A 24,928-nucleotide genomic window follows, 5' to 3' on the forward strand; every position below is an offset into this window, starting at 1 on the left:
CCATTGTACTCTATGCTACTTTCTCCCCACCCCCACCCTCCTCTAGCTTATCTCTCCACGCTTCAGGCTCACTGCCTTTATTCCTGATGAAGGGCTTTTGCCCGAAACGTCGATTTCGCTGCTACTTGAATGCTGCCTGAACTGCTGTGCTCTTCCAGCACCACTGATCCAGAATGTGGTTTCCAGCATCTGCAGTCATTGTTTTTACCTCTTTACAATTGTCTATCCTATCTACCTTTGCATCATCAGCCAATCTAGCTACCTTCACTCCCTTCATTATAAATTTTATTTAAATTGGAAAGTTGAGGCCCCAGCACTGAGCCTATGACAGAACAATTGTAGCCAATCTTCTGTCTATGCCAATGTGTTAGCCCCTACACCGTAAGTTTTTATTTTACACCATCATGTTTTATGTGGCACTTTTTTTTAACTGCCTTCTGGAAATCTAAGTACAATACATCCACTGACTACTTCAAGAATCCATAAGTTAGTTAAATTGGCGTTCTCTTGGTTCTGCTTGATTAACTTGAACTTGAACTTATCCAAGTCCTTTGTAACAGCTACGACCACTTTTCCTATGGCTGTAGTTTCCTGCTTTTCTGCTTCTCTCGTTTTTTTGAATAAATTTGTTATGAACTCGGGTCTCTGGCGCTGTGAGGCAGCAGTGCTAACCACTGTGCCACCGTGCCGCCCACGGAAAGTATATTTGATACTTTCCAATCTAAAAGTTCCCTCTGCAACTAAACACTATTTGAAAATTCAAACCAATGCATCAATTATCTCTCCATCTATTTGTAAGACTCTGAGTTAAAATTTAGCAGGACCAATGGTTCTACGACCTGGGAACTTGTCAAAGTTTTGAATTGACAGCTCAGCGCCAAAGTAATGAGCGCCAAAACAGTTTAGAGCCAAAACGGCAGGGCCAAATGATCGGCGCCAAAAGTGGGAGGAGCGCCAAAACGTACCTGACCAGTCTAAGGAATCTTCAGGAAAAGATGTAGTTTGAAAGCTGTAGCTGGAGTACAAAGAGAATATGCTTCCTTAGAATGTAGTAAGAGAGGAGATGGTTCAGGGCTTATGAAATTTTACTTTCGAAATACTGACAGGGAAAATCAGATCACTGGAGTTGTCAGTGTTTTATCTGTGTTTTGTCAGTGGAGGTATTATCTGATGCTTCAGATGAAGGACGTAAGCCTATAAAATTGTCAAGAAACACTTGAGCAAGTTACTGATGCTGGCAGATAATTCTACTTCTCCTTCATTACCTCTTTTGGAAGATAAGATAGTAATTGGAGATGTACATAGATATTTAAAACCTACCTCATTATACATAGCTGGTGTAAAGGGTGACATGGTAAATGGAGAAGCTGTAGTGCGAGTATTGAAACAAATTCTGATAGAAGGAATTGACCTGATTTCACTGTCATTGGGTCAAAATCTTGCAATTACCACCACCATAATGGCATTGTAGGTCAACCCACAGCAGGTTGACTGCAACGGTTTCAGAAGGCAGTTCACCAACTTCTCAAGGTCAACTAGGGATGGGCAATAAATGCTGGCCAGCCAGCGATGCCCACTCTCCCACAAAATGAAAAAGTAAAATGACTGTTAAAATATTTCTGTCTCTAAGGATAGAGGTAGATGACACTGAAATGTGACAAGTGAAACAATCTGGACTATGCTGTGGGTAGATCTTGGGGCCCAAAGAATTAGGTGGGAAAAAGAGGAGTCTGTGAAACAGGAGATGACTTAGAAATTCAGTCAAGCTTTGAAAACTTAACTACAAAAGGTGAAAGGCTGATATGATTAACACATCTTCTTTGATAGAAAATACTGATTATCTCTGGATATCCAGTTACCCCGCTACCACAAGCCTTAAAGCTTGTCTTTTTAATATTACTTGCCCATTATGTGTCATTCTGGCCCTGTTTAATCCTGGGTCTTGATTTCAGTGAAAAGGTGTACCGAGAGTCATACTCTGAGCCTACAGCCCTTTGGTCCAACTCATCTATGCTGACCAGATATCATAAATTAATCTTGTCTCATTTGGCCCATATCCCTCTAAACCCTTTTTACGTGCCTACCCAGATGCCTTTTAAATGTTTAATTGTACCAGTTTCCACTACTTCCTCTGACAGCCCATTCCATACACGCAGCACCCTCTGTCTGAAAAAGCTGTCCCTTTGGACCCTTTTAAATTTTTCCCCTCTTAACTTAAACCTATGCCCTCTAGCTTTGGACTTCCCCATGCTGGGGAAAAGACCTTGGCTATTCACCGTATCCATGCCCCTCATGATTTTATAAACCTCTATAAGGTCACCCCTCAGATTCTGACGCTCCAGGGATTATAGGCCAGTCGATTCAGCCTCTCCCTATAACTCAAACCTTCCAATCCTGGCAACATCCTTGTAAATCCTTTCTGCACCCTTTCAAGTTTCACAGCATCCTTCCTATAGCAGGGAGACCAGAAGTGCACACAGTATTCCAATTGTGGCCTAACCAATGTTGTGTACAGCCGCAACATGACCTCCCAACTCAATGCACTGACCAGTAAAGGCAAACATACCAAACACCTTCTCCACTATCCTCCACTGGCACTCCACTTTCAAGGAACTATGAACATGCATTAGAAGGTCTCTTTGCTCGGCAACACTCCTCAGGACTTTACCATTAAGTATATAAGTTGTGCTTTGATTTGCCTTTCCAAAATGTAGCAACTCACATTTATTTAAATTAAACTCCATCTGCCACTCCACAGCCCATTGGCCCATCTGATCAAGAACCCATTGTACTCTGAGGTAACCTTCTTCACTATCCACTACACCTCCAATTTTGGTATCATCTGCAAACTTACTAACTAAACCGCTTATGTTCACATCCAAATTATTTACATAAATGACCAAAAGCAGTGGACTCCGCGCCGATCCTTGTGGGATATTGCTGGTTACAGTCCTCCAGTCTGAAAAGCAACCCTTCACCACCACCGTCTATCTTGTACCTTTTTGAGCCAGTTCTGTATCCAAATGGCTAGTTCTGTGTATGCGTGTGAGTCTATATATACTTATATATCAATGGTTGCAAGAGCAGGTCAAATGTGAGTAACCCATCTCCTGACTCCCTAAAGCCTGTCCAGCATCTGCAAGGCACATGTCAGTAGTGTGATGGTATACCTCTACTTGCCTGGCTGAGTGCACTCTAACAACACTTGGAACTTGACACCACCCAGAACAAAGCAGCCTGCTTGATTGACACCACATCCAAGCATCCATTCCCTCCACTACCAAAACTCAGCAGCAGTGTGCACTTTCTGCTAGATGCACTGCAGAAATTCATCAAAAGATCCTGCGACAGCACCTTCTAAACTCTCTCCATTTTTGTCTAGAAGGACAAGGGCAGTAGGTGGGAACACCACCATCTGCAAGTACCTCTGCAACCCACTCACCATTCTGACTTGGAAATATATTGCTGTTCCTTCACTGTTGCAGGATCAAAATCCTGGAATTCCCTCACTAATGACGTTGTGGTCTACCTACAGGATGTAGACTGTATTGGTCAAGGAGGCAGCTCACCACCATCTTAAGGGCAATTAGGGATGGGCAATAAATGCTGGCCAGCCAATGATGTCCACATCCTATAGAGAACAGAAGAAAAAAAGTCCACTAATTCTCCAGTAAATTAATTGAAGGACTATGTAACTGCTGTTTGCATCAATAATTTGTTGTTATCAGCCAAATTTGGGAAGAACATTTACGCCATTTGATTGAGCTGTTTGGCTACACAATACCAGTTTGTTTATAAATTTGACTGAGAGTGAATCCACCAAGGCAAAGGTGATTTATTTAGGCAATGTTGTGGGACAAGATTAAGTAGACCTCGAGCAGTTGAAACTAAGGGCTATTTTGGATTATTCTTTGCCTAGGAAAACTATGAAATTTTACTCTTTGTTGGTTTGAGTGGATTCTATCACAGACTTGAGCACTGTTCTTGCTCAACTTTAATGGTTGTTGAAGGAAGGCAGAGAATTTGAATGAAGGCAAGAACGTCAAAGTGGTTTTGAAAATTTGAAAGCTGTGCTGATAGCTGTAGCAGTTTTAGCTGTTCAAACTAGCTGTAGTGACAGGAGGGGGTTGTTTTACTGCTAGGTGCTTGAGATTGGAATTGAATATTCTGGTCACTATTTTTCAACAAACTGACCACATTTCAGCTAAAAAATTTTACAGTGGAAAAGGAGACTTCTGATGGCCCTACATCATTTTCAGAATTACGTACTAACTAGGAAGGAACTTATTTATACAGGCCACAATCCTTTAATTTTCTTGGAAAAGGTTTGGAGCAAGAACTTAGGATTGTTTTAGTGGAAATTAATTCTCCAACCATATAATTTGAAAATAGTTCATGTGCCTGGAAAAGAAAATATCATAGTGGAAGCTTTATTGAGAGCACATTTGAAAGAGAATAAATGGTGTTGAGACCATGATCTAATGTAAAATATGATTACTGAGTAATTAATTGTGTGTATAATGCCAATATGTTGCTATTATCATTTTGTTAGTACCTTAGTGAGTTTGAATTTGAATTGGTGGCATATGGGTTTTGGTCTTTGTGTCTGAAGAAATTAATGATTAACTTGTGGGTATTACTATGGTCATGGTCGATGTTTATTAAAAAAAAACAGCGTGACTTCCTGGCATGTTGTGGAATTTTGTTTCCATAAGAGACTATTTAACAAGAAGACAAAGTAATCAGTCATGCATTAGGCTTTTAGTTTTGAAGGTCACAGATTGATTTGGAAATTACTGGGGGAGAAAAAAATCTTTTTAGTTTCACTTTGGCAGAAGTCTTGGCTGAAGTTGGATATGTAAAACAATTGTTCCTGAGAAAGGGAAGTAGTTTTGAGCTGTTAAGAAATAACAGTTCTTAGTCTAAGGAAGCTAGTTTGAAAGTTCGAGACCAGCGGCTTAGAACCTATTATACTACAGTGCTGCAAGAGCCCTTAAGGTCCATGTTTAATGCAAAGTATTTAGGGTACACCTGAACACAATTCTGCAGCATTTGTATCAGATTTGCTATTTTATTTCTTTTGAGTTTATTTATGTAAGTGAAAATCTGTATACGCTGCATCTTTTAAATAATATTCAGTAGGCTATTTTTGTGATGTTTAGAGATGTCTTGTTAGACATTCTTTTGATTTTCCAAAATCGATAATTAAATTTTGTGCAATTTTTCTTCCATCCTCAAGCTAAGTTTTTTTTAAAAAAGTACCTCAAGTACAGTATTTCAGGTGGACATGGTGCACTATGAAGTAAGGAATGCTGGGAAATTAGCAAACTCCAGCCCATTCTATGGACCAATAAGTATAATATCTACCCGTCAGTGACACATGCATGTGCTGGGTGTGAGGTGACTTTGTCTGTTCTGAACATCTGGAATATGGCAATACCTGGAGTTCAATAGACAACTGGGAAAGGATACAGACCCAACGTATTCTCTTTTAAGGTGAAATATAGCTGCAACAAACTCAGAGAACCTCAGATGTTCAGGAACATTCAGGACGATATAAGAAGGAAAAGAGAAACATTCAGCAGGCAAAAAGGGAACAAATCAATGAGGCCCTGGTACGTTAATAAAACATGTAGGGAGTAATTAAGAAAGCAATTAGGAGACCAGTGGGCACGTGAAAAAACACTGGTGTGTAAACTCTATCATAGGCATTTTGGCTGCAGGACGATTTTCCTTAAATGCTGCTCACATCATTGTTATCCCAGGAGTCCTCTCGGCTTGGCATGGTGTCCTCTCGGCCTGGCATGACGATCTCCCAGCGGCCCAGCATGGCGTTATGGTCTTCCGGATATACATGGCATTCTTTTGGACTGACATGGCCTCAGTGTGAACTTCCAATCTTGAGGTGATTCCAGAGCAATTTCCCCACCTTATGAACACTGAGGTGAAGCCCTTCATGGTCTGGAGTTGAGGCCTAGTGCAGACTGGAGGATAGGTGCCAGCATGGACTGGGTTGAAAGATCTGTTGTTCTGAACTTTTTTCTCTTTCTCCATTTTATAATTTTATTACCAAAATCTGCAATCTTCTTACTTCTCTATTTTTTTAAGAACTGCAAATGAAGAAGCTCTACCTCGGGACCTTTGAACCTAAAATGGCGCCGTAAGCGGTAATTTGTACACTTTGTACTCATTTGAGTACATGTGACAATAAAGCTGATTCAATTCGATTCAATTCAGATATGAAATTGAACAGCCTGAAAAAGATGAACTAGTCATAGAGTTGTAGAGTTATACAACATGGTAACAGACTTGCCCATGCTGGCCAGATAGCCTAAACTGATTTAGTTCCATTTGCCAGCATTTGGCCCATAACCCTCTAAACCCTTCCAATTCATGTACCCATCCAGATGCCTTTTAAATGTTATAATTGTACTTGCCTCCATCATCTCCTCTGGAAGCTCATTCCATACATAAATCTTTCCCTTCTCACCTTAAGCTATGAGGTCTAATTTTGGACTCCCCGACCCTAGGGAAAAAGATCTTGGCTATTAACCTTAAGCCGATGCGGTCTAATTTTGGACTCCCCTACCCTAAGGAAAAGACCTTGGCTATTAACTATCCATGCCCTTCATAACTTTATAAACCTAAGGTCTCCCTTCAGCCTCCAATGCTCGATGTGAAAAACTCCAGCATATTCAGCCTCTCCCTATAGCTCACATCCTCCCGTCTGCCAACAAATCTTTGAAGTTTAACAACAGTTTTCTTGTACCAGGGAGCCATCAATCCTGACGAACATTGATCATGACTAGAGATAATCTATAATTAGTGTCAAATTTTATTTTGATCACAAAATAAAAGGGCGGCATAGTGGCTCAGTGGTTAGTACTGCTGCCTCACAATGCCAGGGACCCGAGTTTGATTCCAACCTTTGTGCAAACTCCACACAGACAGTTGCCATTCTCCCCGTGTTTGCATGGGCTTCCTCTGGGTGCTCCGGTTTCCTCCCACAATCCAAAGACGTGCAGGTTAGGTGAGTTGGCCATGCTAAACTGCCCATTGTGTTCAGCGATGTGTAGGTTAGGTGCAATAGTTAAGGGTACATGTAAAGCAATAGGGAAATGGGTCTGGGTGGGTTATTCTTCGGAGGGTCGGTGTGGACTTGTTGGGCCAAAATAACCTGTTTCCATACTGTAGGGATTCTAGTACTAGTTCTAGTACTAAAATGTGGGTATTACTGGTAAGGCTAGAATTTATTGCCAATCTCTAACTACTCTTGAGATTCAAAGTTTGCGAGAAGATTTGTAGCTCAGGTGCTCGTTGTTGTGGTTCTGTTTGCCGAGCTGGGAATTTGTGTTGCAGACGTTTCGTCCCCTGTCTAGGTGACATCCTCAGTGCTTGGGAGCCTCCTGTGAAGCGCTTCTGTGATCTTTCCTCCAGCATTTGTAGTGGTTTGAATCTGCCGCTTCCGGTTGTCAGTGCCAGCTGTCCGTTGCAGTGGTCGGTATATTGGGTCCAGGCAGATTCAAACCACTACAAATGCCGGAGGAAAGATCACAGAAGCGCTTCACAGGAGGCTCCCAAGCACTGAGGATGTCACCTAGACAGGGGACGAAACGTCTGCAACACAAATTCCCAGCTCGGCAAACAGAACCACAACAACTCTTGAGATGTTGTATTCTGGACAATTTCAGAGGGTAGCTCAGAGTTGACCTCATTGCTGTGGGTCTGGTGTCATATTTTGGTCCAACATTCCTTTGCTAAAGGAGGAGATTTCACCCTTTCTTGTTCTAAGACCTCTCACCAGTGTTATAAAAATTCCAAAGCCCTGTGACGTGACAGTATTTACTATGGAATATTCAGTTACACAACTGCAACACGTATTATTTCTGTTTTACTTTCAAATGTGAAATGTATTGTTGTTATTATGCAATGGTTCTGTTAAGATTTGGAGCCTTGTTCAACAAACACCAATGAATATCATGTTCAGTGTGTTTATTGAGCTCAGTTATGCCCAAGCTAGATTGTTACAGATCTTAGTGGTTTGTCACTATGAGGTTATTAGATGATCTGTGTGTGATTGGTAGTTTGTCACTGGGGCGATGAGAGGACTGATGTAGTGCCTGCTTTCAATTGTTCATTATGAACTCAGCTCTTGAGAGTGAATGCTAATTCCTTCTCAAAACAGTACATAACCAATTATCATAACCCACAAACTAAGCAGCAATTTCTGGTTTCTCGCATCCTGTGTGGAGTCTGGAACTAAAGTGTTACCTGCCACTCATCAATCAGTAACCTGAGATTGGAAGATAAAACATTGTGCCCTGACTACTTTGACATTTGGATATCAACAGTGAAATGATTTGAAAGACTGGATCTTGGTAAAAGAGTCAGTTGCTGGGGTATACCTGGGATCTGCTGACATTTGGTTGAGGATCCCTGCTCTATTGCTATTAGTAAACCAGAAGGGTTCTCTTCATGAAGAACTAGCAGTTTTGTGATCATCATTAATTATGTTAACTTTTTGTTCCAAATTTGCCCAATTGTTTTAGATTTTCTCAGTTACAAAGATTCATGAATCTGGACCAATAAACAAGCCTTTGGATTAGAAAGTGAGGTCTGCAGATGCTGGAGATCAAAGTTGAAACTTTATTGCTGGAACAGCACAGCAGGTCAGGCAGCATCCAGGGAACAGGAGATTCGACGTTTCGGGCACAGGCCCTACTTCAGGAATGAGCAGAGAGCGTTCAGCAGGAGAAGATAAAAGGTAGGGAGGAGGGACTTGGAGGAGGGGCGTTGGAAATGTGATAGGAGTGTGGTGCTGGAAAAGCACAGCAGGCCAGGTAGCATCCGAGGAGCAAGAGAATAGACATTTCATGCATTTATTCGGGCAGCTCCAGAGCCACACTCTTGACTCTGATCTCCAGCATCAGCAGTTCTCACTTTCTATTAGCATTTAAAAGGCATCTGGATGGGTATACGAATAGGAAGGGTTTAGAAGGATATGGGCCAAATGCTGGCAAATGGAACTAGATTCAGTTAGGATATCTGGTTGGTCTGGACGAGTTGGACCGAAGGGTCTGTCTGTGCTGTACAGGTCTCTGATTCTAACGACAAGAGATTATCTGCATGGAATATGTTTGACAACGAACCACATAAAAGAATGGCTAACAAAATTGAGCCCAAAACAAGCTGGGAAATGACCCCTCATTTTCCGATTAGAAATTTTAGTCTTCCAAATTCAACAAAGAATTCAACAACTTCAGACCTTGAGAGATACACTTGGTTGATGTGTAACTTGTTTTCCTGTCTGTCAGTGCTGTCCTCTGTTCTGTTGTTAATACCTGCTTTGGAGCTATGCCTTACACCTTCTGTATAACCCTAAACACCGTCGACCACGTTGGGGGGGAAATTGCGGTCCTTGAAGAAGGGGGCCATCTGTGTTGTACGTATTTTGAACTGGTCCTCCTGGGAGCAGATGCAGCAGAGACGAAGGAATTGGGAGAATGGGATGGCGTTTTTACAGGGGGCAGGATGGGAGGAGGTGTAGTCCAGGTAGCTGTGGGAGTCGGTTGGTTTGTAGTAGATGTCCGTGTTGATTCGGTCGCCTGAGATAGAAACAGAAAGGTCTAGGAAGGGGAGGGAGGAGTCCGAGACTGTCCAGGTGAATTTGAGGTTGGGGTGGAAGGTGTTAGTGTAGTGTAGTGTAGTGTAGTAAGCCTTTGGATTACTAATGCAGCAACATTGCGATTTTGCACTATGCCCCTAATTGTGAAAAAGGCAACCTCTGAATAGAAAGTTTCAGAGCCATGGTCAAAAGTATTCCTCAAACGCATGCCACACTCACTGTATGTTCTGTCTCAAATCAGTCATATACTGCATTTTACAATGATAGTTTCAAAATTAAATTTTTGATTGAATTAATACTAACTCTTACGGCTGTTCCAAAGTCTAAACATTTGCTCCCTGTTTCCACTGGTTATCTTTGGACTTAGCCCTTCAAATGGAGGTCACGTCTTTAGCTTTTATAGTACTGAACACGGTGAAATAATTTGCCATAGCTATAATTTAGAGTCCTTATAGCATCCTTAGAACAGGAAGAGAGTAATTTTATGACTTAAGCAGTTACTGGCAAGCCTTTTGTAATAAGTATTATAAAATTCTGTGTTTCTTCTCCCTGCCCCTCACCCTTGTGTTTTCCAGGTTTCTGAGCACAGCATGAGCTGCATGTTGCAGGCGACCAATGTGGCCAAAGGGGATTCTCAACGTTTTGTCCAGTTTGAATGATAACCCGAGACATCATGGATAGCCCACCCAAACTGACAGGGGAAACATTGATTGTGCATCACATTCCCCTCGTTCATTGCCAGGTCCCAGACAGAAAGTGCTGTAGCATGGGCAAAAGACCCAACCCATTCTACCATACCGATTTGGGAATCACAAGAACTACATCACTGCCAGAAAGGGACCTGCTTCAAAAGGACACATTACTATACAGCAGTTTAATTCAGGCTTCTTGTTTACCTCCTGGGGTACCACATGAAACTGAAGGTAGACTACCAGACTCAAAAGAAACCAACACGAGTGAACTGCACAATTCATTAATTTTGAATGAAAATAATGAGCAGGAAAACTCCAAACACAGTTCCTTTCATCCACAGAACAGCAACATTAATAATTCACCATTTGTTCTTCACGAACAGCCATTTCACCTCCATGGTGCTGAAACCAGCACAAAACAATGGAGCTCCAATATTAGGCAAGGAATTATTGAAAGTCAAGAGGAACAAACCCATAAATGTGATGCTAAGAAGTCAAATAGAACCATCACATCAAGACCAGCATCAGCTGACCTAATAGAGCTATCGATATGCAACTGTGCTCATGATAGCACATCAACCTTATTCTTTGATTGCAACCAAGGGTTGGAGAACACCCAAGATGGAGTGTTCAGTAAACAAGATTTACTAGACAGCAGAAAGTGCAGTTGCTCTAGCTTAGATATCCAGCAAAGCAGAAGTTGTGTTTTTTCTGATCAGTCTGAGATAGATAATCAGCATATGACTTACAACAGTGACTCCTCATGTAACAGCTCAGATGGCGTACTGGTCAACTTTACTGCAATCTACAATAAAATGAAAAACCAGTCAAAGTCTAACCTAAGTTCAGATAACATGTCGCATGATTCTTCATATTGCAGTCACTCAGAAATGGGTGCATTCTATTTGGACCTTCATTCATCACCTAGTGAGCCAAAGAATTCATGTGATATTCACAATGCTGATAATGCCATGCAAACCTGTCTGTGCCACCAGCAGTGTTCACCAGCTGTTGATGACAACTGTAATTCTTACCACCTACCATGTGAAAACTTGCCCTGTTCTTCTGAAAATTCAGATTATACTGCATGTTTTCAAAGTCAAGCAAGACTAGTTGTTGCCACACAAAATTATTACAAATTAGTAACTTGTGACCTATCTTCTCAGTCAACACCAAGCCCTGCAGGGTCTTCAATAACAAGCTGCTCAGAAGATCACGCAAAGAGTATAAGTCCAAGTCAACCTACAGAGTATTACCTCTTCCGGCAACCAGAAGATAAGAATGACATTGATCAATGTTTTCAAGAGAAACCAGCACCGGAGGCCACTGAAGATCTCATTGAAGGTCAAGTGTATGTGAATGTTGCTTCAAATACTTCCGGCAGGCAAAGATCAAGGAGCTATGATCGTAACTTAGATAAGAGCCCATCCCCTAGGTTGGGCTCATTGGAACGCATGTATAGCTGTCCAGGCAAGCTAAGTGACAGTCATACAGGAACATCCCAGAGATCACCACCAAGGCGTGTAACCTCATTTGCTGAAATTGCTCGAACTAGAAAACGAAGTGGGAACTCGCCACCACTCAAAACCAGCGGAGATTCTTCAATTGAGTTCTCCCCGATATTGGAAAATCAGAAAGAAAATAATGTTTTTGTTTATTTAGATGAAGAGCGCTGCCATAATCTGTCTGGCAGGTCCTCCCCAAAAATGGACTTAACAACGTCCTGCGCTGCACCTTTTATTCATCGTTTCAATAACAAAAATAGTAATGCAAGTCTGCATGATAGAGCTCACTTTGAAGGGTATGGACCTTGTTACAATGGGGAAGATGGCAGGAAACTAGAATCAGTTAACCCACTCCATCAACAAATTAAAAAGAATGCATCTTTTGACAGCAATACAGAAGGTAAGATAGTGCCAAATTCTGAGAACAGTCTAAAATAACCATTGCATTTTATCACTTTTTAATCGTGGGCACTTTGTTGTAATGCCAACTTTCTGGACTTCTATCTTTTTAACATTTTTTCTTAAACTCCCATGTTTTGGATTTTGTGTGCTCTTCCATTTGACATAAGGGTCAGCACCAAGTACTTGCATGTAAGGTGAAACTGATTAAAACTTCCCTACTTCAACATGTGGATATGGCTTAATTCCAGTATCTATTGGTGTTTCCATACTTGGCCATCTTTTGTTTACCTGTACTAACTCTTTTGTGACCAATTCTGTAGGAAACATTATGTCTTTATTCAAGAACTAAATTGAAACTAACAATTCTTTATCCATGTGCAATCCATGGTAGTATTTTCTAGATATGAAATTTGATGTAATATTACTATGAGTAGTGGTGGTTGTAAAAGTAGTGTTAATGTTCTGAGCAGGTTCATCTCATCTGTTCCTGAAAATCTTCCATCAGTAATCATGCCATGAACATGAAACTAATGACTCTTTATGCACTTTGCTAATAAGAAACAAGCAGTCTAGTGCTAATGTAACTAATAACCTAGAGAAAATGAGTTCAAACCCTTATAGTTATGGAATTTTGAAATTCATAAAAGAGAACTGGAAACGTATTAGTATGTCATTAAAAAAAAAACGGATTCACTCAGTCCTTTTAGGGAAAGAAACCTTCAGTATTATCCAGTCTAGCTGATCTTTGATTCTAAGCTTGCCTTATCTTTTATTCATGCTTGCGATGTGGGTGTTGCTGCTGAGCCAGCATTTATTGTCCATTTCTAGTTGTCCTTGAGAATGTGGTGGTGAGCTGTCATCTTCAACTAATGTAATCCTTTTTTAAAAATATACTCGTGAGACATGAGTGCTGGCTAGCCAGCATTTATTGCCCATCCCTAGTTTCCCTGAGTGGTGAGCTCGAGAGTGTGGTGCTGGAAAAGCACTGCAGGTCAGGCAGATTCCGAGAGCAAGAGAATCGACATTTCAGGAAAAGCCCTTCATCATTTTCCTGATGAAGAGCTTTGCCCAAAACGTTGATTCTCCTGCTCCTCGGATGCTGCCTGACCTGCTGTGCTTTTCCACCATCACACTCTTGACTCTAATCTCCAGCATCTGCAAACCTCACTTTCGCCTTGAGTAGTGAGCTGCCTTCTTCAGTGTCAGAAGACTTACTAAATTGTTCTGGGATTTTGATGCAGCAACATTGAATGGCAATGCATATCCAAGTCAGGATGGTGAGTGGCTGCAGTGATGATGGTGTTCCCAAGTACCTGTTGCCCTTTCCCTTCTGGTGGTTGTGGGTTTGGAAGGTGCCGACTAAGGAGCCTTGGAGAATTTATGCAGTGCATTTTATAGCTGTCATATGTTGCTGCTACTGAACATTAGTGGTGGAAGAAATGAAAATTTGTAAATTTTCCAATCAAGTGGACCGTGATTCTGGGGATCTCCTGAAAGAGGCTAAGATGGATCATCCACATGACACTTTTGGCTGAAGATTGTCATGAAGGTTTAAGTGTTACCTTTTTCATCGATGTGCTGGGCTTCCCTATTATTTTTGACATTTGGGATGTTTGTGGAGTCTTCTCTTCTAGTGAGATGTTTAATTTTCCATCACTACTCATGACTTGATGTACCAGGACCACAGAACCTAAATTTAATCCATTGGTTGAGGAATCCCTTAGCTCAATCATTTGCTGCATGTGCTGTTTGACATGCACGTAGTCCAGCTTTGTAAGTTCATGAGCCATTTTTACTAATGCCTGGCATGCCCTCCTGTATTCTTCATTGAACTAGGGTTCATTTTCTAGTTTAATGGAAGTAGTAGAGTTGATGATATACCAGACCATGAGACTGCATATTGTATCAACAGCTCCTTATGGTCCGCACCACGTCATGGATGTCCAGTCTTGAGAAATAGGAACAACAGTGGTCCATTCAGCCGTTCCTTAAGTCCAGTTTCCTGCCTTTTCTCCATAACAGTTGATTCCCCTCCTGACCAAGAATCTATTTTAGCCTTAAATATATAAAAGGACTCTGCACCCACAACATTCTGTGACAAGGAGTTCCACAACTCTCCACCAGCTGAAAGATGAAATTTTTCTTTATCTCAGTCTTAAATTGGCATCCCTTTATTCTGAGACTGTGCCTTTGTGTGCATTTTCTCCCAGAATGGAAACGTCCTCTCAGAATTTACCTTGTCAAGCCCCTTAAGAAGGGGAGAAAGTGAGGACTGCAGATGTTGGAGATCAGAGCTGAAAATGTGTTGCTGGAAAAGCGCAGCAGGTCAGGCAGCATCCAAGGAACAGGAGAATCGACGTTTCGGGCATAAGCCCTTCTTCAGCAACACATTTTCATGCCCCTTAAGAACCCTATATGTTTCAATTCCAATGAGTAGAGTCCCATACCTGGGATCATCCTAGTGAAGTTGCCTCCAATGAAACAGCATCTTTCCTGAAATAAGGGGAACACAGTTGCTCTCAGTTCCTCAGATGTGGTCTCATCAGCACATTATACAGTTGCAGTAAAACTTCTCTACTCATACTCATACCCCTTGAAATAAGGGCCAACATTCCATTAGCCTTCCAATAACATGACAGAAGATATTCTCAATGTGAAAGCAGGACTTTATTTCCACAGGACTGTGTGGTGGTCCCTCTTAGTTATACCACCATAGACAGGTGCATCTGTCACAGGTAGATTGGTGAGGATGAGATCAAGTATGATTTTCCTTCTTGTTGGTTCTCTCACCATCTGTCACAGACTCACTCTAGCAACCATGTTCTGTAGGTCTTAACCACTGTGGTGAGTAGTGGTGCTACTGAGCCACTCTAGGTAGTGGACATTGAAGTACATTCTGCACCCTTGCTACATTCGGTGCTTCCTGTTCAACAGGGATGAGAACTGACTCATCAGCTGAAGGGAAGCTGTTCATGGTGATCAGCTATTTCCTTGCCCATGTTGCCATGCGACTTTGTGTAGTCAGGTATTAATGTTGAGGATTCCGAGGAAAGATTCCTTCCTAAAGTGTCATCACCTCTGCTGGGTTTACCTTACTGGTGGACCAGATCGATACAGAGATGGCGATGACGTTTTCTGGGTATGACCGTGTGAGACTGTTGCTTGACTAACCTGCAATGTTAGCATTAGCCCCTGCATGTTAAAAAGGAAGAGAGTGCAGAGTTGTGTTTGTGTGGTCATTTCTGGTACTGTAGTTGATGCCACATGGTCTATCCAGTTTCATTTCTTTGCTTCATTTCTGGCAGTTGATACAACTAAGTGTATAAGGAAACCAAGACAGAGGGAGTTCAGTTCTGTCAAATTTGAAAGGAGTAAGGTGAGGCTGGATGGCCTCTAGAATAGAATCCCTACAGTGTGGAAACAGGCCATTTGGCCCAACAAGTCCATGCTGACAGCCCGAAGAGTAACCCACCCAGACCTATTCCCCTACCCTATTACTCGACATTTTATCCCTCACCAATGCAACTCAACATTCCAGGTTATAGAATCTTCAGGCAAGGTGGGGAAGGGTGGAAAAACAGAGGGAGAAACAGTATCTTGCAAGGGTCTTCAAATGAGACTTTAAAATAAAATGGGGGCAGACATTTGTGGGAGTGTCTTATTGGCCTACAAACAATCAGTGGTGATAGAGAATTCACTGAGGTGTATAAAAATAGTAGTAATAAGGTAATAATAATATAAGAGATTTCAACTTCTCCAACATTAATTTGGATAGCTGTAGTGTAAAGTGTTTAGATAGAGAGGATTTTTTTGAAATACAGAAGTTTTTTTTACAAGAACATGTGTAACGGACAGTGCAGTGCAGTGCAGGACCTAATTCTGGGAAACAAAACTGGACACTGAAACTAGAACAAGGTGGCAGTAGGGGAGCACTTTAGTGATAGTAAATACAATCCAGTTTAAGTTTGTAATGGAAAATGAAAAAGAAAGTCTGCAAGAAATGGTTTTGGATTGTGGGAAGATAAATTTTATTAAAATAAGACAGGATCTGGCCAGAGTGTCTCACATGTGGTATTGGAGAAAGTTCTGAAGCAGAGAATTAATCTCCACAACCACCTGATGAAGGAGCAGCACTCCGAAAGCTAGTGCTTCCAAATAAACCTGTTGGACTATAACCTGGTGTTGAGTGATTTTTAACTTTGTCCACATGGAGAAGACAGTTTTGATCAGGGTTAGTCAGCATGGCTTTTCAGAGGGAGGTTGATTGAATTTTTCAAGGAGGTCCAAGTGTATAGATGAGGGTAGTACAGTTGATGTAGTTTATATGCATTCAGCAGAATCTTTGACAAAGTTTCACATGGGAGGCTGATTAAAAAAGGTAAATGCACATGGGACCCAGGTAATTTGGCAAGTTAAGTTGGATCCAAAATTGTGGCAGGAGACAGAGGGTGGTGGTAAGAGACTATTTATGTTACTGAAGTCCATTGTGCTGTGATGTATACCAAGTATCAGTACTAGATCCCTTATTCTTCATGAATTAAAAATGTACAAACAATATGCTTGAAAATATGGGGGGAGTTATGAGAAGGTTTGTGGATAACATAAATATTGGCTGGGTGGTCAACACTTAAGAAGAAGATCTTGGATTACAGGAGTATGTGGACTGGTTGGTCAAGTGGGTAGATGAGTATAAAATGGAATTTAATCCTGAAAAGTGAGGTGATGCACTTTGTGCGCGCCCTTGTCTTGTTACTTTTTTAATGAATGGCAGCTCACTGGGAAGCTCATAGGAAAGAGGGATTTTGGGGTGGTTAAGGCATACAGGACACTTGCTTTTATCAATGATGGCATAGATTATAAAAGCAGGGAGATTATGTTGGAGCTGTAAAGAACTTTGGCTAGTACTCAGCTGGAGTACTGTGTGCAGTTCTGGTATCACACTGTAGGAAGGATGTGATTGCACTGGAGAGAGTGCAAATGAGATTCACCAAGATTGAGCACCTTAGCTATGAAGAGAAGCTGGATAGTCTTGGGTTGTTTTCTATGGAGCAGAGAAGGCTGAGGAGGGACATGACCAGGGTAGATAGGAAGTAGCCGTTCTGGAGTCACTTGCTAGTCAGGCCAAGCAAGCACAGTAGTTCCCTTTCCCAAAGAACATTGGTGAACCAAATGGATTTTACGTGAGTATTAGTGAGACTTTAATTTGAGTCCCCAGAACTTTAGTTGGGTCTCTGGATTACTTGTCAAAATGTGTGGTGCTGGAAAAACACAACTAGTCAGGCAGCACCTGAGGAGCAGGAAAGTTGATGTTTTGAGCATAAGCTCTTATGCTCGAGCTTATGCTCAAAAGGTCAACTCTCCTGCTCCTTGTGTACTACCTGACTAGCTGTGCTTTTCCAGAACCACACTGTTTGATTCTGATCTCCAACATCTGCAGTCCTACTTTCTCCTTTCTGGATTACTAGTCCAATGAAAATTTAAATTGAAATGTTGAATCTTAACTACCTCCTGAATGCCAGTTCAAACTACAGCTTAAGAATGCTTTTGCCAGCGACACCAACTTCCAAGAACAAGTTAATAAATTTTACTTAAAAGTTTAGTCAACAGAATCTATAGTGAATTAAATTTAGCAAACATCTCAAGATTCTTTTTACAGTGGGATGGGTGATAAGAGAAAATAATTAAAGAAATTAATGACATGCCATGGTTGTTGGAGTGCAGCCCAGGTGACTAAAAGATTGGTTGAAAAGTTACATCTTGTGAAGATTTTCATAGATAAGAAGACTGAAGATTTTCAAAGGAGGCTAAAGATTTAGCTAAGCAAATTCAGAAAGTATAGCTGATATAGTTGACAGCCCCATTCCCAATGTGAGATTAAAAATGCCAAAGGCAAAATAAAGGGATAGAAAGTTAGTGTAGGTATTAAAGATAGGATAGATGAGATGGTGGAGGGATTTGAAAAATAAGTTCTTTATATTGAAGAGAATGTGACCCATTTCATATTAATGAGGGGTAAACTGAGTCGAAAACTCACGTTAGCCAATTGAATCCTGTGCATGGTAAATCCTGGACATGTCAAAAATTATGCTGGATGAAGGGTGCAAAACCAACAAAGAGTATTGAGGAAACTGAATTCGGAAATGACAAAAACATGAGTAAATGTGGTAGCTTCAGTGAGGCTGAGGCAGGGCTGGAGAATGGTAATGTTTCAGGTATGGAAATAACTGGACTTCTTGTTAAGAGGATCTGCTGTGGGTGTAATAGGATATGAAAATTTACATTGTCTGGTCTGAACAAGTCGGTGAGAAGATGGTGCCATTTAAAAGGAAATGAATTTTTGTGGTAGGAGCAGAAATGTCAGACTTCCTGATACTTTGCCAAAGAAAATCAGAATATTCATTATTTGATTTTGGCAAGCAGTCTGATAATGAGGTAATGATGAGGTTGAGGAACGAATTGTAAGGTATTGTGTGGTGTCAGAGGCACATAAGCAGACAACCAGGGGTAGTAAGTTATGCCAGTGCAGATGATACCATTTATGATTGTGGCCAGGAGAGTTTTGCTTATGTGTACAGTAGAAGCCAGACTGAAGTGCTTTGTGAATCTCAAAAGAGTTGTTTTGAGAGGGTGGAGGAATGGGGAAGAAAGTTAAAAAATCATAGCTGAAATGGGTTAAAGATGAAGGAAGATGAAGTAATTTATATAAGAACATTGTTTGCTATCTGATGTTTTGTAACATTGTGAAAGTCTTCTCGACCCTTGATGTCAAATGAAATTCAGGAAAGCTTTATTTTTTTCCATGGTATCATTAAATGGTGTTAATTGCAATTGAGACTCATAGAAAATTGGTTAATAGATAGGAAAAGAAGAGTCTGAAGAAATTTGTCTTTTTCTGAATGACAGCAGTAACTAGTGGGTTACCACAGGAATTGGTACTGGGACCTCAGCTATTCACAATATATGTTAATAATTTAGATGAGGGAAAGAAATGTAATTTCTGAAAATTTGTAGATGACACAAAGCTGTAGGGAAGGGTGAGTTGTGACAATACATAGGTGTAGCAGTATGATTTGGACAGGCTGAATAAGTAGGCAAATACATAGGTACAATATCATGTTGGGAAATGTGAGATTATCCATTTTTGGTAACAAAAATAGGAAGGCACATTATTATATGAATGACTGACTGTAAATTGTGAGGGGAATGTTCAACAAAACTTGGACGTCCTTGTGCACCAGTGACAGAAAGTTAGTGTGCAGATGCAGCAGGCAGTAAAGAAGGCAAATTGTATGTTGGCCTTCATACTGAGAGGATTCAAGCACCTGAATAAGGATGTCTTGCTGCAGTTTTTACAGGGCATTGGTGAGGCCACATCTGAGTATTATGTGCAGTTTTGGTCTCCTGATCTGAAGAATGATGTTCTTGCTGTTGAGGGAGTGCTATGCAGATTTACCAAATTAATTCCTGAGCTGGCAAGACTGGCATATGAGGGGAGATTGAGTTGCTTAGGATTGTATTCATGAGAGTTTAAAAGCATAAGAAGAGGGGATCTCATAAAAACCTACACAATTCTAACAGGACTAGACTGATTAGATGCAGGAAGGATGTTCCCAAATCAGGGGTCATAGTTCAAGGCTTAGAGGTAAACCCTTTAAATCTGAGATGAGAAATTTCTTCACCCAGAAAGTGATGAGTTACTGTCACTGAGGCCAAAACATTGTGTTTTCAGGGAGGAGATAGATACCATTATTGTGACTAACAGGATCAAGGAATATTGGGAAAGGGGTGGTATTAAGGTATTGGGCTCGATGATCACCCATGATCATAATGAATGGTGAAGCAAGTTCAAGGGGTTGAATGGCCTCATGTTTTTGTGAAAGGCAATTTGCATTGCATTATGGTGGCGATATTGTGGGAACATGTAGAACATGAATACTCTTAACAACTAAGTATCAACAGTGTCTGGAGTAGAGAATTCTAAAGGTTCATTGCCCACCAGGTGAAGATATTCTTAACTTGTCAGAAATGGGTACTCCTTATGTTGACAATATATCCCCAAGTTCCAGTCTCTTCAGATGGGGAAGCAACCTTTCAATATGTACCCTGTCCAGCCCTCTCAAAATCTATATGTTTCAACAATATCATTCCTCATTCCACTGAACTCCTGAGAATATAGGCCTTTTTTTTGTAACTGTCCTCGGAAGACTGTCCTATGTTCCCATCCAGTGAACCTTCCTTGCAAGTATGTGCTTCTTTGCATTAAGTACCAAAACTGTGCACATTGTTCCACATTTGGTCTTCCCAAAGTCTAATATAATTTCAGCAAGATTTTCTTACTCTTAACATTTGCCTTCCTAATTCCTTGTTGTTCCTGCATGTTAACTTTCTGTGCTTCCTGCACAAGGTCACCCAAATCCCTGAATACAAACACTTACTTCTCACTTTTTAAAGTTAGCTACTTTGCAAGGAAGAATGGAAAAACAAAAACATTTTTAAAAGTGAGAAACAAGTTGGTGTTCAGAGAGATGTGTAGTAAATGCGCATGTATAGTAAAATTGTACATCACCTACCATAGAATCATACACTACAGAAGACACCTTTCAGCCCAACAAGTCTGCACTGCCAAATAAAACTATTCTTTCCAGTATTTGCCCCATAGTCTTGAATCTTACAACATTTCAAATGCTCAACAAGTACTCGTCCTTGTTAAAAGCTGTGAAGTTTCCCACCTCAACTACCTTCTCGGCCAGTGCATCTAGATTCCCCCACCACCCACCAGATGAAAAGAGTTTTCCTCAAATCCTCTCTAAACCTTTTGCCTTTCACCTTAAAATGATGCCCCCTTACTAGTGACTTTTTTATCTGAGGGGAATAACTGCTTCTTATCCAACCGACCCATGCCCCTCATAATTTTATACATTTCCATCAGGTCCCATCTCAGCCTTCTATTCTCTAAAGAAAGCAACATGAACTAATCCAGCTTTTTTTCATAGCTGAACTGCTCCATCTTAGACCACATCCTGTGAATCTCCTCTGCATTCTCTCCAGTGCGATCACATTCTTCCTATAGTATGGTGACTAGAATTGATTAGGCGACAGCTGGAGTACTATGTACTAAATTTTGTACAGCTATAACATAATTTCTCTACTATTCTGATTTATACCATGACTGATAAACGCAAGTGTCTGGTATGTCATCTTAACTACCCTATTAATCTGTCCTGTTGCCTTCAGGAATCTGTGGACAAGCACCCAAGATCCCTGTATCCCTCTGAGTTTTCTAGTGGCCTACCATTTATTGAGTACTCCGTTGTTTAGTTGCTTCATCCAAAGTGCATCATCTCACACTTTTCAGCATTACCTCCTTCCCTGGGTTATCTTTACTACCTTTTTTGAAAAGTGGAACCACATTAGCTGTCCTCTAGTCTATAAGATCATAAGAAATAGAAAAAACAGTAGGCAGTTTGACCCCGGAATTTCAAAGCCTGTGCCCACGCCTTCCCCCCTCACCTCCGTCCAAGGCCCCAAAGGTGCCTTCCACATCCATCAAAGTTTCACCTGCACTGGGGGAGACCGAACACCCTCTCGCAGAGCACTTCAGAGAACATCTTTGGGACACCTGCACCAATGAACCCCACCGCCCCTTGGCCGAATATTTCAACTCCCCCTCCCACTCTGCCGAGAACATGCAGGTCCTGGACCTCCTCCATCGTCACTCCCTCACCATCCGACATCTGGAGGAAGAACGCCTCATTTTCCGCCTTGGGACCCTTCAACCCCATGGAATCAATGTGGGCTTCACCAGTTTCCTCATTTCCCCCCCACTCCCACCTTATCCCAGTTCCACCATCCTCATGGCCTCTCCCACTTGTCGATCTTCCTTTCCACCAATCCGCTCCACCTCCTCTCCAACCTATCACCTTTACCCCCACCTCCCCATTCACCTATTGTACTCTTTGCTACCTTCTCCCCAGACTACCGCACTCACACCCTCACCACCATTTATCTCTCTACCCTGGAGTCTCCCTGCCTCCGTTCCTGATGAATGGCTTTTGCTCGAAACATCGATTTTCCTGCTCTTCAGATGCTGCCTGACCTGCTGTGCTTTTCCAGCATCACTCTAATCTTGACTCTAATCACCAGCATCTGAAGTACCCACGTCCGCCTAGTTTGATCCCTGAAGCCTGCTCTGCTATTCAATAGACTCATTGCTGATCTTGCATTCCTCATGTCCACTTTCCCCATAACCCTTGATTCTCCTGCTGACCAAGATATTTATCTGGATTAGTAGTGCTGGAAGAGCACAGCAGTTCAGGCAGCATCCAAGGAGCTTCAAAATCGACGTTTCGGGCAAAAGCCCTTCATCATTATTCCTGATGAAGGGCTTTTGCCCGAAACGTCGATTTCGAAGCTCCTTGGATGCTGCCTGAACTGCTGTGCTCTTCCAGCACCACTAATCCAGAATCTGGTTTCCAGCATCTGCAGTTATTGTTTTTACCACCAAGATATTTATCTATCTCAGTTTTAAATATACAAAAGGATTCGGCCCCTTTTTTTGGCAAGGAGTTCCAAAGGTACTCAACCCTTTGAGAGAAGCAATTCATTTTCCTCTCAGCCTGAAATTGGTACTCCTTTCTTCTTAGACTATGCCCTCATATCCTAGACTCTCCCTTGAGAGGAAACATCCTTTCAGTATGTACTCTGCCGAGCCCCTTAAGAATCCTGTATGCTTTAATAAGATCACCTTCTATTCTTCTCAACTTCAATGAGTAAAACACCAACCTGTTTAGCCTTTGGTCATACCAGGAATCATCCTGAACTGTCTCCAATGAAACAATATTTTTATTTAAATAAGCAGACAAAACCTGCTCACAATACTCCAGATGTTGTTTCACCAGCACCATGTACAGTTGAGTAAGGCTTCCCCATTCTTCTACTTCAATCCCCTTGTACATTCCATTAGCCTTCCTGATTACCTGCTGCACCCTTGTACAAGCTTTTGTACTCAAGTCCCCATTGCTGAACAAAGAGACGTTGGAGTGTAGGTTTATAGCTCCTTGAAAGTGGAGCTGCAGGTAGATAGGGTAGTGAAGAAGGCGTTTGGTATGCTTTCCTTTATTGGTCAAAGTATTGAGTACAGGAGTTGGGAGGTCATGTTGCGGCTGTACAGGACATTGGTTAGGCCACTGTTAGCATATTGCGTACAGTTCTGGTCTCCTTCCTATCGGAAAGATGTGGTGAAATTTGAAAGAGTTCAGAAAAGATTTACAAGGATTTTGCAAGGGTTGGAGGATCTGAGCTACAGGGAGAGGCTGAACAGGCTGGGGCTGTTTTCCCTAGAGCGTCGGAGGCTGAGGGATGACCTTATAGAGGTTTACAAAATTATGAGGAGCATGGATAGGATAAATAGACAATGTCTTTTCCCTGGGGTCGGGGAGTCCAGAACTAGAGGGCATAGGTTTAGGATGAGAGGGGAAAGATATAAAAGAGACCTAAGGGGCAACATTTTCACACAGAGGGTGGTACGTGTATGGAATGAGCTGCCAGAGGATGTGGTGGAGGCTGGTACAATTGCAACATTTAAAAGGCATTTGGATGGGTATATGAATAGGAATGGTTTGGAGGAATATGGGCCGGGTGCTGGCAGGTGGGACTGGATTGGGTTGGGATATCTGGTCGGCATGGACAGGTGGGACCGAAGGGTCTGTTTCCATGTGTACATCTCTATGACTCTATGACTCTTTTCCATTTAATATTAATTTGTTCTTTCATTCTCCCTCCCAAACTGAACAACTTCATACTTCCTGCATCTTACCAACTTTTTGTCCACTTACTTAACCTATCAGTATTTTATTGTACCCCTCTTGCAAACTATCTTTCCACCTATTTTTGTGTTGTCTGCAAATTTGGCTGAAGTATATTCATATTCCACTCCCTGCTGGGAGCACCCATCTTATGGCCCAATGCTTTCTGTGTCTTCAAAACAGTTTATTTTTCCACCTGTATAGATCTGTTGGGCAGAAGGGCCTGTTTCTATGCTGTAAATTGTGTTCCTCAGGGTGATGTCCTGCACCTAGTCATCTTCAGCTGCTTCTTCATCAATGACCTTCTCTCCTCATAAGGTCGGAAGTGGGGATGTTTGTCAATGATTAGGACCATGAAACTGAAGCAGTCCATGTTAGAATGTGACAAAACCTGGATAATATCCACACTTTGGCTGACAAGTGGCAAGTAGTATTTGAGCCACACAATTAACATAGAGTCATAAAGTCCACATATGAACCACCCTCTGTGTGAAAAGAGATGTACAGCATGGAAACAGATCCTTCGGTCTAACCCGTCCATGCCGACCAGATATCCCAACCCAATCTAGTCCCACCTGCCAGCACCCGGCCCATTATCCTCTAAACCCTTCCTATTCATATACCTATCCAAATGCTTTTTAAATGTTGCAATTGTACCAGCCTCCACCGCTTCCTCTGGCAGCTCATTCCATACACGTACCACCTTCTGTGTGAAAATGTTGCCCCTTAGGTCTCTTTTATATCTTTCCCCTCTCACCCTAAACCTATGCCCTCTAGTTCTGGACTCTCCGACCCTAGGGAAAAGACTGTGTCTATTTACCCTATCCATGCCGGTCATGATTTTATAAACCTCTATAAGGTCACCCCTCAGCCTCCGACACTCAAGGGAAAACAGCCCCA

General features: G+C 41.7%; 1 protein-coding gene across 9 annotated transcripts in view; it reads left to right on the forward strand.

Moving 5' to 3' along the window:
* rusc2 (RUN and SH3 domain containing 2) overlaps window positions 1-24,928 on the forward strand; it is a 128,524-nt gene that overhangs the window by 49,865 nt on the left and 53,731 nt on the right. For 8 of the 9 annotated variants that reach the window (XR_006311386.1, XM_043688079.1, XM_043688072.1 and 5 more), the window contains one exon: window positions 10,201-12,222. Coding sequence is in view for 8 of the 9 variants with exons in the window: in XM_043688079.1 (XP_043544014.1) it covers window positions 10,281-12,222 (1,942 nt within the window). In the remaining variant the exon portion in view is untranslated. Of the gene's footprint in view, window positions 1-8,736; window positions 8,765-10,200; window positions 12,223-24,928 lie in introns of those variants that run through there. The other variant, XM_043688086.1, reaches the window with a different exon arrangement.

This window comes from Chiloscyllium plagiosum, chromosome 1 (genome assembly GCF_004010195.1).
Source record: "Chiloscyllium plagiosum isolate BGI_BamShark_2017 chromosome 1, ASM401019v2, whole genome shotgun sequence".
NCBI lineage: Eukaryota > Metazoa > Chordata > Chondrichthyes > Orectolobiformes > Hemiscylliidae > Chiloscyllium > Chiloscyllium plagiosum.